This window comes from Scomber japonicus, chromosome 1 (genome assembly GCF_027409825.1).
Source record: "Scomber japonicus isolate fScoJap1 chromosome 1, fScoJap1.pri, whole genome shotgun sequence".
NCBI classification, from domain to species: Eukaryota; Metazoa; Chordata; class Actinopteri; order Scombriformes; family Scombridae; genus Scomber; species Scomber japonicus.
The window spans coordinates 20,381,573-20,395,524 of NC_070578.1; the positions used below are offsets into that span (position 1 = coordinate 20,381,573).

Here is a 13,952-nt window from a genome sequence, read left to right on the forward strand (position 1 = left end):
TATTTTCCACCCAACTTGGTATACTTTGCAGGTATTAAAATTAAAATTGAGCTCATTTGCTGAGTTGGGACATTTTGTTATATAGTGAAGGTGTCACTAAATCACAAAAAGGTATCATAAAAAAATAAGGAATGTTTATGTAACATCTGCAAGTTACCATTTTATGTGCCTAATGTGTGTAAAGAGAAACTTAACATAGATACAACACTGGAATGCATGTATGCACAATATATATTCCTGTAGAGGGCACAGCTTTTCTATAGTTTCTCTCCATCATTTGCAGTGAGCATTACGCCATCACTGGTAGCCATTGCACCATTCTGACTTTCAGATTGAGTTGGCAGATGCTACTCAGATGAATGGCTTTTGAAGTTTTATGTTTAAGAATAGAAAATTGGGAAGGGGTTCACTATTATCTTTCATAATGTTGGTTTGCTGCTGAAAAAAACCCAACTCCATCAGAAACTATTAAAAGCTTGTGATAAGAGATAATAATATAATCCTGTGTTTCAAATGTTGGTGCTGATACCCTTCTGTTTGCATTTTGCAAAGCACACAGTGTGGTCAAAGTATTATTTGTATGTGCCTTTAAGATCCAGAACACACCTCTTTATAAACAAGATATAAACTAAGCTGCTTTCAGAGAGGAAGTTGAAGTAAAAGGGATAATAATGTGGTCACATTTTTCTTAACGTCTCTTTCCCTGATTGGCTCCTGAGGAGTAAACCCAACATTCCACAGAGGTTCGCTGCAGCAGCTTTTCCACTGCCAAGTCTAGTCTTTCACTCACCTGGACTCTTTGCTCACTCTGTGGGCTGCCCACTCCAAGTTCACACTTCTGCTTCTAACTTCGCACTTTAGATCGTCAGCTGCATATTGGATTTAGATTAGTGGAAACATGTTTGCGTCACCTGCGACTGTCATCACTTTGCTGAGTTTCTGTTCTCTGCATACTACTTTTGGACAGGTGAGTGGACATTTTGTTATTATCTCATGAGTGAATGATGATAGAGCTGAAATAGGGTGAAAGGGTGCCTTTCAGTTTAAGGAATTGAGACATATTCACAAAGCAGTTATATCTTTGATTACAATCAGCCTCATAATGACTATTATGCAGGGCTTAAAAATCAAGAAACTCACAATTCCTCTGAAGTACACAACAGGTCCTATTGAGAATATCCTTGCTTGACATCACAGACAAAATTTTGACAAAGCAAACCTTGAGTCAACCTGCCTTTTCAAGCAAACTACAGGAACAAGGCCCCAAAGGCTCCAGTGTATGAATGTACTCAATATATCTGTGTTTCAATGCAGTCCTGCTACAAAAGTCCAAAACTCTGCCTGTCTGTGAATGACTCGCAGTAGACCTTTGCATGCATATTTGTATGTTTCTGTGTTACTCAGAGAGTGTCATGTATATGTGTATGCGTAATGTGTGTGTCAGAAAAGAAAGTACATTTTGGTAGGATTTAATAGAACTATACTGTAACTTCAAGCTCCAAAGTTGCATGCCTCCTACGTACTTTAATAACGTAACCCAGCACCCAACATGAAGCCATGTGAAATGTTGCCTAGCACAGGCAGAAAGAGGCCTTTGACAACTACACTATAAACACCAGACACCCCCTCGCATGACTGAAGTCTCTCCAAACCTCAGTTCTGTCCAAATCAGAAAGGTGTTTTCAACAAATATTGACTCTTCTTACATAACTCTTGCTGGACGAAAACACTAATTGGTTGTCTGAAAACATGCATGAGAGGACAGGAGAGAAGGTGGAGAATGACACTGTTGAATGAGGGAGAGTAATGAGGGAGAAGACATGGGTGGAAAACAAGTTACTGCCACTCCCTCACCCTTTCAGCCAATAGAAAGGGAGGCTGTGATGCAGGTGTTTATGCTGAGGGTGTTTTAATTCCTGACTGACTGACTGACCTCCACCACATCATAACGAACAAGTGATTATCCATAATGCAAGCTAAATAGCTTTTGCTGATTTCATCTCCTTTCCTAGAATAACATGAGGAAGTTACATAATTTTGTATAAAGAGGATTTTTAAACTCCCCACCAGGTCACACCCAAAAACCACATCACAAGAATAGTAAACTAGTTACTTTCAGAGTGGCTTTCTGTATTTATGACTGAGTTACAGTGTCTGGTTTGGAGAGGAGGCACGTCCTGCATACAAATGCATAAAGTGGCCAAACATACTTTGATCCTATAGTAATTACTCCACTATCTAACAGCACCGCCTCTGTACTACACCAGCCTTCAAGTACACTCCTTGAGCAGACTTTAATTTATTTACATGCAGCAGTGCTTACTCTGTTCAAGGGTTTTTTGTCTGTATGAGATATTACAGTAATTTTAATTAAATGCTCACTATGCACAATCAAGTAATAAAGCTGTAGATTTACTTAAGTAGAATGACCTCTAACATTTATGGTCGTCAGGATTTTTTTTTTACTAGCATAATACTGATTATATTTAAAAAAAAAAAAAAAAAAAAGAAAAGAAACATGCAGGTGGATGTAAGGCTGCAACTACTGTTTTCCAAGATCCATGGTGACGTCTTCAAATGTTCTCTTCTGTCCCGACCAACAGTCCATAACCCAGAGATATTTAGTTTACTGTCATAGAAGAATAAAGAAACCAGATTATCTACACATTTGAGAAGCTGAAACCAGAGAATTTTGATATTTTCTTCTTTAAAATGACTTTGATCGATACAAGTACGTTTCTGTTGTTTGATTGATGCAGCTCCACATGAAAGTGAAAATATAAATGTGATGATCACTGAAAATCTTTGAAGGGTAAGTTCCATATTTAGGCTCACATGCTACTATGGCATAAAATAAAAAGCTTTTAGTTGTAAAATGTTTTTGAATCTAAGTGAATGAATGGAAATGTTCAAATAAAAAGAAAGTGAGCTCTTTTGCTAATACATCAATAACATCACAGACTTGTGTGTTCTCACTTTGAGAGAGTTTTCTGTGCTGACAAAATATTTTTTCAGTTTACTTGGGCCAGAGGAGTAGCTTTTCTGTATTTATAAATTCAGCAGCATTCCTTATTAACAAAATGGCACAGAAAATGTTTCTGTAGCTTTAAGATCCAAATACTAACTGTACCATGCTTGCAAATGCTGCTCATTACAAGAATGCAGTGTCACCTTATTTCAAAATGAATGAATGACCTATGATTAGGCAGTGGTAATTAATTAAAATTCTGTATTTGATACACTGTAACATAGATTTTGTGATATTGTTGGTGAATTACATCAGCTTTAAACAAGTTTTTGTGAAATACTAATCAACACATAAAATTGTTGTCCCATTTCTGTTTTTCCAGGACTGTCCTAGTAGACAGGAAATACAGGGATCACTGAAGCAGGTTCAAAAGCTTCTCTCAGCCCATGAGGCCTCGTACTTGCAGAGTTTACGCAACCTGAAAAAGAAAATAAACCTGCTGCAGAGCAATGCAGGAAAGCAGACAACAAGAGTCATTAACAGTAAGCATAACCTTCAGAAATACTGATTAATTGAAATATTAAATGTTGAAATATTTTCCATTGGGCTTTTTTTTAAATTCTTTAATCATGCCTTAAAATTCCAACAGGTACCTGTCCAAAACTGGATGTGCCCAACAATGGGAGGAAACTCGGCAAATCGCACAGTGTGGGTCATGAGGTTCATTTCCTGTGTGACCCAGGATATGAGCTGTTGGGATCAGAGAGCAGGGTTTGTCAGGAAAGTCTGGCCTGGAGCGGGCAGCAGCCTGCCTGCCGAGGTAAAAGACCAGGGTTAGTTCTATTACCTGGATGGTCACTTTCATCACTCATCCTCTTACCTAACCCACTGATCACTTGTACAACCCCCACTCCAGCTCTCTACTGCCATTCCTCTTTTTGTGCATCTTGCATGTCACCAGTGTATGTAGAGATACATTTCATATATTGACCAGTGATCATATTCCCTTTTTATGTACTTTGGTCAATGTCCAGAGAGTTTATTGAATGCTGTGACATATGATATTCCAACCTGAGTGTCCACTGACAGCTCACTAACTTTGAGATAGCAGCTCAAAGACTGTTTGATCAAGACATCCCCTAAACTTTGGCTGCACCTAACATTAACCCATCTGCTCCATTCCCTCTTTATTCACTCTCTTACCACACATATGACATGATGTTGTCTGAGTTCAAGCATCAAAGATATTGGATTGCATATGTCCTTGTACCACCAGCAAGTTCAAACATAGTATTTCCCTATATAACCTCATTGTCTTTTTCCTCAGACATCAATGAATGTGTGTCCTCTCCATGCCTGAATGGTGGGACATGTGTGGATGAAGTGAATCAGTTCTCTTGTGTCTGTGCCAAAGGCTGGGCTGGAGCAACCTGTCAGAGCCCTGTGCCAACATGTAGGTATAATATACTACAAACTCAGACCACACACACCTGATGGAGATGTTTTTTTTTTTTTTTAAACCTCTCTTACTACTGTTTAAATTCAGATAACAGGTTAATTTAAGTCTCGCTTAAGGATTGCATTAAATGGTGCCTTTTAAATTTTAGGATGTACATATAAAAAATAAGTATTTAATCCAACACTTAACAACAGAGCACATTTTTTTAACAGTCTAGTATCCAAATCCCTGCAGCCTGCTGAAGGAGATTACACTGGCCAGTGGTTTGGCTTGCCAATACAAGCCTACATACCACAAAGTGGGTTTTATTGAATTCCAGCTTGAAGTCCAAGGCGGTGCTGGTTGAGTGGCAGCGGTCTGCTGTGAATCTCTAAGGCCACATTTGTTTTGTTTTTCTCTAGTTCTTAAATATTTCCACACTAACGTACAGCAGACAGTCTGAATACTGGCCTACCTGTGTGGGCTTTTTTTTCCTTTTTTCTGGCATCCCACAAATCATCATATTACAAACATGACTAGACTCTCTCACCTAGGTGGTGCATAGTGACAAACCAGTGGAAGAAGTAGAGATGAAACTGCCTCTATTAAAGGTTACATGACACCACAATTTATTTTTATTGATAAACTAATTATTTTCATTGTGATTTCAACTTATCTGTCAGAATTATTAATAATTGAATGAATGAATATAGCTGACTTATGCCTTCCTCTTTCAGTCTTTGTCACCATGACAAACACCTCTGCCGCCACCTCGCCAGCCACCGCTGCTGCTTCTACTTTACCAGCTGCCACCACTGGGCCCTTTGTTCGTCCATCACGTTGCACTATGGTCCAGGGGACCACCCACTGCACCTGTGAGCCAGGATACACCATCTCTGGCAGAGACAGCAACATCTGCACTGGTGCAACTAATAACTGCCCTTGAACCAAACCTAAAATACAAATTTATGATTCCACACAGGAGCAATGTTAAGTGAATGTGTGTGTTATGCATTTCAGATATAGATGAATGTGAGCTGTTCCATAACGGACAGGCTGGGAGGCTATGTTTACATGCTTGTATTAACACCCCTGGAGGATACCGCTGTTCCTGTCCTGCTGGATACAATGTGACCCGTGATGGGCGCAGCTGCAAAGGTGTTTTGCTGTGTTTTGTGTTGCTATAACTTAATTTTTTAGTTCACAAAATCTGTTCCCAACATTACATAAAGCTTTCCAGAAAATAGGTTCTGGAGACTTTGCTTGTATTCTACTTGCCCCAGCTAACTTTTTTGTTTGAATCAATGTTTCTCTTTGTTTCTGTTTGGTCACAGACATTGATGAGTGTGCCACCAGACAAAACAACTGCACAAAGGACCAGATGTGCATTAACACATACGGTGGTTTCCAGTGTGTCCGTGTGGACTGCCCCAAAATCCCTAATGCTACATATGTCAAAACATCACCAATGTAAGAATGAGCCTTTATCTTTATTTTTAAGTTGAATCATAGTAATAAATAGATGTGGGGATCAAATCTTACACCAAATAAAAACTTGTATACCAGTGCTTTCTGAAACTGATTGTTGGATTAAGATTGTTTCAGTTGCCATTCTCAAATTTGACTTACAATTCTTTTTTTTTCCAGGCGTTGTGAACGTAACCCTTGTCCTGTGGACAACAAGGCATGTTCTCAGGCCCCCAACTCCTTTTCCTACCATTACCTGGCTGTTGTATCCAACTTGTCAGCTCCCCGCGTCATGTTCCGGGTTTCAGCGTTGCGGCCATTGGGTGACACGCTTCGATTCTCCCTGCTGGGGGGAAGGCAAGCTCGGCGCCACTTCACAGTCCAGCGTTCAGACCGTCTGACAGGTCAGCTGATGCTGGTGAGCCCTGTGCAGGGTCCTGCCACTCTGGAGGCTGAAGTGGAAATGAGCGAGCTGGAGAAACGAGTACAGCTGGGGAGGTATATCACCAAAGTTACCATGTTCGTTTCCCCATATGAGTTTTAAAAAACAAGAAATATGGGAGATGAAATACACTTAGGGCCAAAGAGCACAGGGGTCAAACAAACAGCTGGTTTGAATTTAGCTAATGACTCTATACTTGGTCATTGATGTGGGATAATCTGATGTAACATGACGATCATCTGTAAGTCACCTGTACTATTACTAAAGGAGCTGCTACAGCTAGATGTAAAAAGTGTAGCATAGAATATGAGTTCTTCAGAGGCATTGGTATAGAAATGCAAATTGAGTGACTTTAAAAGAGTTTTGTATGGATCAACTAAAACATATTTATTGTAGAAAGATGAGTGTAGGAGGAATAACACAAAAACAATGTAGCAGACTGTAAACTAGCATTTGACTGAAGGATACTTGAAAGAAGCTGAACCAGAAAAGACGTAGACAGACCACCCTCAAAGTAAATACTATTTTTTCCTGCTGTCAGTAGATATTTATGTTGTTTGTACTGTATATGTAATCATGACGTCATGAGATCATGATGTCATGACATCATGATGTCAAATATTTTGTAATCCTCTTTAATATCATGTTTATCTATATTCTGATGTGACTATGATATTCTTGCTTCTTAAACAACCATTAAAACCCCATTTAAACCATAAAATCTGTGGTCTTTTATTTGAAGGAAAATTTGTTACAGTTCGAAGGTTCAGATTTGTTCTGTCTACCCTCTGAAATATACTATAAATGCAGTCTGATATATGAGCAGTGGTATATGTGAGCAGTGGTTGTTTGGGAAACACTTGAGTTCTCGCTGTACAGAGCAGTGCTGTTCAGCAGACAGACAGCCAAAGACAGGCTGCTCAAAGAGCCACTCTGTTCTTACAGTGCATGAATAACTTTAACTTTTAAATTCACAAAACAAGTAAGCACAGGGAAAAGTATGTTTCACATTCATCATGCAGGAAATATGCGTGACCATTTGGAGGTGCTTAGTTTATTCATGAGGGAGTGTATATTTGATCAAAGAGATGAAATGTGCTGCACGAACTTTCTTTCTACTCCTTGGTGTTGCACAACTTTCTGAACAAGAAAACCCTCAAAACCACGACACACAAGCGCATCTGTGGATAGTGAGGCAATGTGTAGGTTCGCTGGAGACAAACAGGATGTCTTTAGTTACAGATGGGGCTCCACACTGTGCCTCACCGATGACACCACTGAGGGGGCGGGGGAGTTGTAGGCATGGGATCCCGAAATGAGATTGCATGCTGAGTGAAGAAAAACGATGCACAGAGATAGGGAGGCAGACAGAGAGTGATGGCTGAATAGAGAAGCCTGAATAAAAGACGATTCACGCTAGCCAGTCAGTCACTGGCTGAGGGATGCAGACTGAATTAAAAACTGCTGTCTTTATTACCACTGCAGAATAGACCTCTCACTGTTCTTCTCTCAATCTCTGTATTAATGGAAGAGTAAGCAAAAGGAGAGTTGAATGGGAGGCCATCCATGTGTCATGTGTCAGGGCTTCACATGAGGTGATGATTCGGTATCCAAAGTCCACTCAGTGCCTCAACAACTCCCAATCCACCACCCAAATAAATCCTTCCTCTACTCACTTACAAGTCTCCTTGTGCTTTCTATATTTTATTCCCTGCTTTCCTTCTGCAAGGTCCAGTCTGGTGCAAACAGCAACACAAAATCACACAATCTGGGCTCAGAAATTCTGTGCCTGTGGGAACACCTGGTCTGGGGTCTGTTGTTATGTTCACCCTTCACTGTCCTTTCTTTTTCCTCCTGACCTCTACCTTATCATATTACATCCACTTTCTCATCCTTCTATCCCCGCTCCTCTATTTCCACCACCCGTTCTCTATATCTCTCTCCAACGTGGCTGAGTCACACCATACAGATAAAAAGCTCTCCTAATGAGTGCTGGCAGTGTGTATGGGACTGAAATCAATATCTTGATATCAGTCTGGGTGAGCACAGTAGAGTCACAAGAAACCAGCACACTGTCTTTGACAGCAGGTTGGATTATCACTGGTACTTACTTTTGAAAGGATATACCTTGGTATTGTCTGAAGTTTAATGGAACAAAGGAGAGTGTGACTGTATCTGCTGAGCTCCACAGAGTGCAGACAGGACTAAGGAGTCTGTTTGGCTCAGAGCCATTCAATGTGGGCCTGCAGGGGAGGAGGAGGGAAGAGAGAGGGGATAACAAGTATGGCCGAAGTGCCCATAGTAGCTGTTAGAATATGTGTGGTAGCTGTAAAGCAGGCTAAACTTCCCTGTGCCTCAGGTCAGTAGACGTGAGTCAGTTAGTCTGTTCTTCTAGATGCCTAATTGTGCCTAATTGTGCCTAAATTATACAGTTGATCTGCTCTTCCACTAATGAAGCACTGGGGTTGTCTATCTCCTCTGTTATTTCATATTACATTATTGTTAAGTCAAAGATAATAAGTTCATTAGTGTTGTACCTGTGCCTTGAATTAGCCATTGCAAAAGAACATTTCTTGTGCATTTTTAATCCCTGATGATACACTGCCCCCTGCTGCACACAGAGGAGACATGCTGCTCAAAGTCTGCTTATTAGTGGTATTCTCTAGCAGCTGCAGAAGTATTGGACAGTTAGTGCACATGACATTTTTTTAAAGAATAACACTCCAGGCTTCAACTTCGAGATTATATGTTGCACAGGTTGAGGTGAGAGATGCGCATCAAGCAGCATATATTGAAAGGTACAATTTAATCAAAATAATCTCAAAACTGGATGTGACAACAACCTAATTAAAAACAAACAATCTTCAGTTCAGAGCACAAACTTTTCAGTCAGAAATTCTGGACGCCACTGGTTTTGCCTGACTGAATAGTTGTTGTTTTCCTGACTATTTTAATTTAAAACACATGGGAATACATTCACCTGTCAGAGCCTTGAACAAGGCTAAGCTTGGACCTAGCTGGAATGAAAAATCCTACATACAGAAGCAGGAAGTTGCTTTTCAGTGCTGTAATGTGTCTGATGAAATTAGGATAACTGGGGCTAAACAAATGTAAATTCTGCCCATGATAACTATCGCAAACTGGAATACTGTGGGATTTGAAACATCTGTTGGCATCTTCAAACCGATGCAACAGACAACCTTATAGTTATGAATATGAAAATCCTTGAGAATTGCCAGAATAAAAGCTCACCAAAGATGATTACATTAACATAAAGCCAGTATCGTATCAGCTTGGTAGAAGAAGCAAAAAGAACAGAATTTGTGACCCAAAATGCCATTCATTTCAATGAGCTACAATTGACCAGACTACATTGGTTGTTTGTTGTTGTTGATGTTGTTGTGGTTGTTGTTGTTGTTGTTGTTGTTGTTGTTGTTGTTAAACTACAGAACAACAGAAGATGATGAACAGAAGTTGATTGATGTTATAGTGTTATGTCATAACTTTTAGGCCATAAGTCATTGAAGATCATATTGTTTATATTTACTTTTACAGGTGGATTTAGAAGAAATTTTGATCACGTAAACAATCAGAAAAAGCAATAAGGAGAAACAGCTCACTTTATTTTATTTTATTTTGTTATTTTAACTTTTTGTTTTTGGATCATTGGTGCCAAAAGTTGAATTATTTATTTATTCATCAAAATTCTGTTGATAAGCTGTTCTAAAGGCATTGAAGAACTGCTTATGGCAGAGTCAAAATGTATTAGCAGAGTGATATCTTAATGGTTTTGGTTTTACTTCAGCTTTGGTTAAAGCAAAATGTTATAATCCCTACACTGTTCATCTGATGTGGATTTAAACACTCAAATTAAACATGAGAGTCAGCACTTACCCTCACAGTCAGTGTTTAATTTAAAATCCATTGAGCTGAAGTAAAGAGCCTGTTTTTCCTACTATGTCAAGTCAAAATGTCTTCTGGAAAAGAGACCGACTAAGGAAGCTTTATGACCCGTGAAAATAAGGATATAAGGATAAAGGTCTATAAGGATTGTATGTAAACTTGGATAAAAGCGCACATGGTTGAAACCAACTAATTATTGAGGCCTGAGCTGCAAAAGCAATCGTGGCAAAGAAGGGTGTGGTCACAGCTAAATTACAGCTTCCCATTCAGCAAGGTATATTTGCTTCTTGTCATGAGTTGATTCCAACATGTTTACATTGTTCAATCATATTGCATGGCTGAATATTTTATGATTTTTTGAGTCTCAGAATGTTAAACAAAGTGTGTATTAACAAATAACTTCCAAAAATCTTTCTTATAGCATTTTGTTGTGGGACCTTTGTGCATAAGTACCTAATTGGTCCAACAAACCATGAAACCCTGAGGATGAGTCAGTCTGATTATGTCATTTTCTTTCATAACTGTTAATAAAGGTCTAGTTTGAATGTCTTTTTGTAAGTTGACTTGGCAAAGAGGTCAGGGGAGGGTCTGTACGATGCACTTCTTCTGTTTAAAATGAAAGAAAAGTTGTTTTATCCCATGATATTAAAGAAAATACAAGTAAATATAAGTGTCTGTGTTATCACAAGCTGCCATCACTATATACAATATATTTTTCATCATATTTGATCTTATTGCATCATGCCCAATTCAAACCAAACAACAGGTCTTAACTTTCTGAATTAGGATCACATCACAGTCCTTCTACATACTCTTGACTTGTGAGGATGGTAAGTCTGTCTGGACATAGCCCTGATAATGACACAAAGTCACACTGAGAGTTTAATAAAACACCTAATAATTGAACCCTGCTGTGACCTTGATTAACGCTATCTTTTATCAGATATCTGGCTTCAGTTTCCAATTTCCAGTCTGCAGCATGAAGGTACAGTATGTCACTCAATCCGGACTCAAGCTCGACTGTTGGTAGCAGAGTTTGTGAGCAGGTGACACATTGTGATAAAATAGGAATTTAATAACCAGGTAATTATTATAAACAGGCTCCCATCATGAGGTCTGCATTTGATGATAAACATGGACTGGCTCATGAAAACTGACTACAGATATATGTACATTATGTAGAGAACAAAGACACTGATCAGTAAGGACACCAAACAATGGTAGTCAACCTGACACCCATTAAAATGGGCTGATTATATTAGTATTCTTATATTAGTGTTATATAATAGCGGCACAAAAACGGTGTAACTGAAATTGACATGGTTTAATGGAGTTAACTGAAAGCTATGTACACACATATCTTGTTGGAACATACATGTACTGTAGCATCTGGGGTTCTTTGACGTCATGAATGATGCACGTGGGTCACTTGTCACTGAGCTGCTCTATAAAAGACAAAACACCGGACTGCTCAGCCGGTAGATGACTGACAGATAACTACAACAGACAGAGGAACAGCTAGATAAAGTAAAATGTTATCCAGTTAATTTTTAGGTTGCTGCAGGAAAATTAATGGGAATCAACAGGTAAGGTAGGCTTTACAAGACAGTAATAAACTAATTTGTGGAACAAGCCTGTAAATTTAAATGCATATTTCTCCTAATGTTACATAATTTTCAAAACAATCAAAAGTTTAAAAAAAAACAACCTTTGCACCGTTTTTAGTCAGTTAGGATTACCAAAATTATTTATATTTGCTTAATGCCAGAATATTGAGAAAGATCATTTTTAAGACAAAGTCAGAAGTTTACATACATTTCATTAGTATTTGGTAGCATTGCCTTTAAACTGTATGACTTGGGTCAAACGTTTTGGGTATCCTTCCACAAGCTTCTCACAATAGTTTGCTGGAATTTTGGCCCATTCCTCCTGACAGAACTGGTGTAACTGAGTCACGTTTGTAGGCCACCTTGCTTGCACACACCTTTTCAGCTCTGCCCACAAATTTTCTATAGGATTGAGATCAGGCCTTTGTGATGGCCACTCCAAAACATTGACTTTGTTGTCCTTAAGCCACTTTGTAACAACAATTGTCCATTTGGAAGACCCATTTGCACCGAAGCTTTAACTTCCTGGCTGATGTCTTGAGATATTGCTTCAATATTTCTACATAATGTTCTTTCCTCATGATGTCATCTATTTTGTGAAGTGCACCAGTCCCTCCTGCAGCAAAACACCCCCACAACATGATGCTGCCACCCCTGTACTTCACAGTTGGGATGGTGTTCTCAGGCTTGCAAGCTTCCCCCTTTTATCTCCAAATGTAACGATGGTCATTATGGGCAAACAGTTCAATTTTAGTTTCATCAGACCACAGGACATGTCTCCAAAAAATAAGGTCTATGTGCTTGTGTGCATTTGAAAACTGTAATCTGGCTTTTTTATGTTGCTTTTGGAGTGGCCTTTCAGCCCATGTCGGTACAGGACTTGTTTCACTGTGGATAATGACACTCCCTTACCAGTTTCAGCCAGCATCTTCACATGGTGTTTTGCTTTTGTTCTGGGGTTGATACGCACATTTCGCACCAAAGCATGTTCATCTCTGGGTCACAGAACTTCCTGAGCAATATGATGGCTGGACATTCCCATGGTGTTTATACTTGCGTATAATTGTTTGAACAGATGAACGTGGCACCTTCAGGCATCTGGAAATTATACCCAAGGATGAACCAGACTTGTGGAAGTCCACAATTCTCTTCCTGATATCTTGGCTGATTTCTTTTGATTTTCCCATGATGTCATATGCACAGGAAGCAGTGTGTTTGAGGTGTACCTTAAAATACATCCACAGGTGTGCCTCTAATTAACTCAAATGTTGTCAATTAACCTATCAGCGAGCTTCCAAAGCCATGACATCATCATCTGGGCTTTCCCAAATTGTTTAAAGGCAGAGTAATCTTAGTGTATGTAAACTTCTGACTTTGAAGAAAGTAATGAGTAAAATTGTCTAAAAAAAATGATCTCTCTCTCATTATTCTTTAGCATTAGCAAATATAAACAATTTTTGTGATCCTAACTGACCTAAAACAGGAAAAGCTTCATCTGATATAATGTCAGACAGTGAGAAAAAAAGGTTATATGTCTTTTTATACAGTGTATGTACACTTCTGGTTTCAACTATATGTTACTATTACTCTGTTCTCAGCCATATTAGTTTAAAAAAAATATTTATAATTTGCAAATCATTTAATTTATTCATGTTTCTTTTACCAGGTTGGTTTGTTCAGACTGGCTGGATTTTAGCATTGATGGACAGTAGCAAGTGCCTATCTCTGTCTTCATTCATTTGTATGATGTGATACTGTGCTCTCATTATATTATTTTAAGGGACAATGGAGTTATGAGGAGCTGGATCGAGTCCTCAAACTCAAACTGAAGCACTTGTAACCCACCTTTCTGTTGTGAATGATGGATCATACATGCAGTAAGTCATTATACATGTTATAGCAACGTGTGGTAATGTTTTTTGTTTGTTGTTGCATTATTGCAATATGCATGGGATACACCAGCACCATTCATTAGTGTTTTCTTTAGTTAGTTTGTTGTTTTTGGATTAAAATGCATTGCTATCCTTATTCTCATGCAGTGTAAGTGTAGTGGGAAATGTGGAAGTTAATATAGAACAATATGGATTTTGATGACTAACAATCTGACACATGGTTTGCAAGGGCTGA

General features: G+C 38.9%; 1 protein-coding gene across 1 annotated transcript; it reads left to right on the forward strand.

Annotated features, from left to right (window-relative positions):
* The first annotated feature begins 665 nt into the window (after window positions 1-665).
* On the forward strand, window positions 666-7,029 carry LOC128357785 (fibulin-7). The gene is made up of 8 exons (XM_053318159.1): window positions 666-967; window positions 3,351-3,510; window positions 3,618-3,788; window positions 4,296-4,421; window positions 5,144-5,329; window positions 5,427-5,564; window positions 5,741-5,876; window positions 6,054-7,029. The coding sequence occupies exons 1-8, from the start codon at window positions 899-901 to the stop codon at window positions 6,415-6,417; spliced, it is 1,350 nt and encodes a 449-aa protein (XP_053174134.1). The 5' UTR covers window positions 666-898; the 3' UTR covers window positions 6,418-7,029.
* Window positions 7,030-13,952: the final 6,923 nt, after the last annotated feature.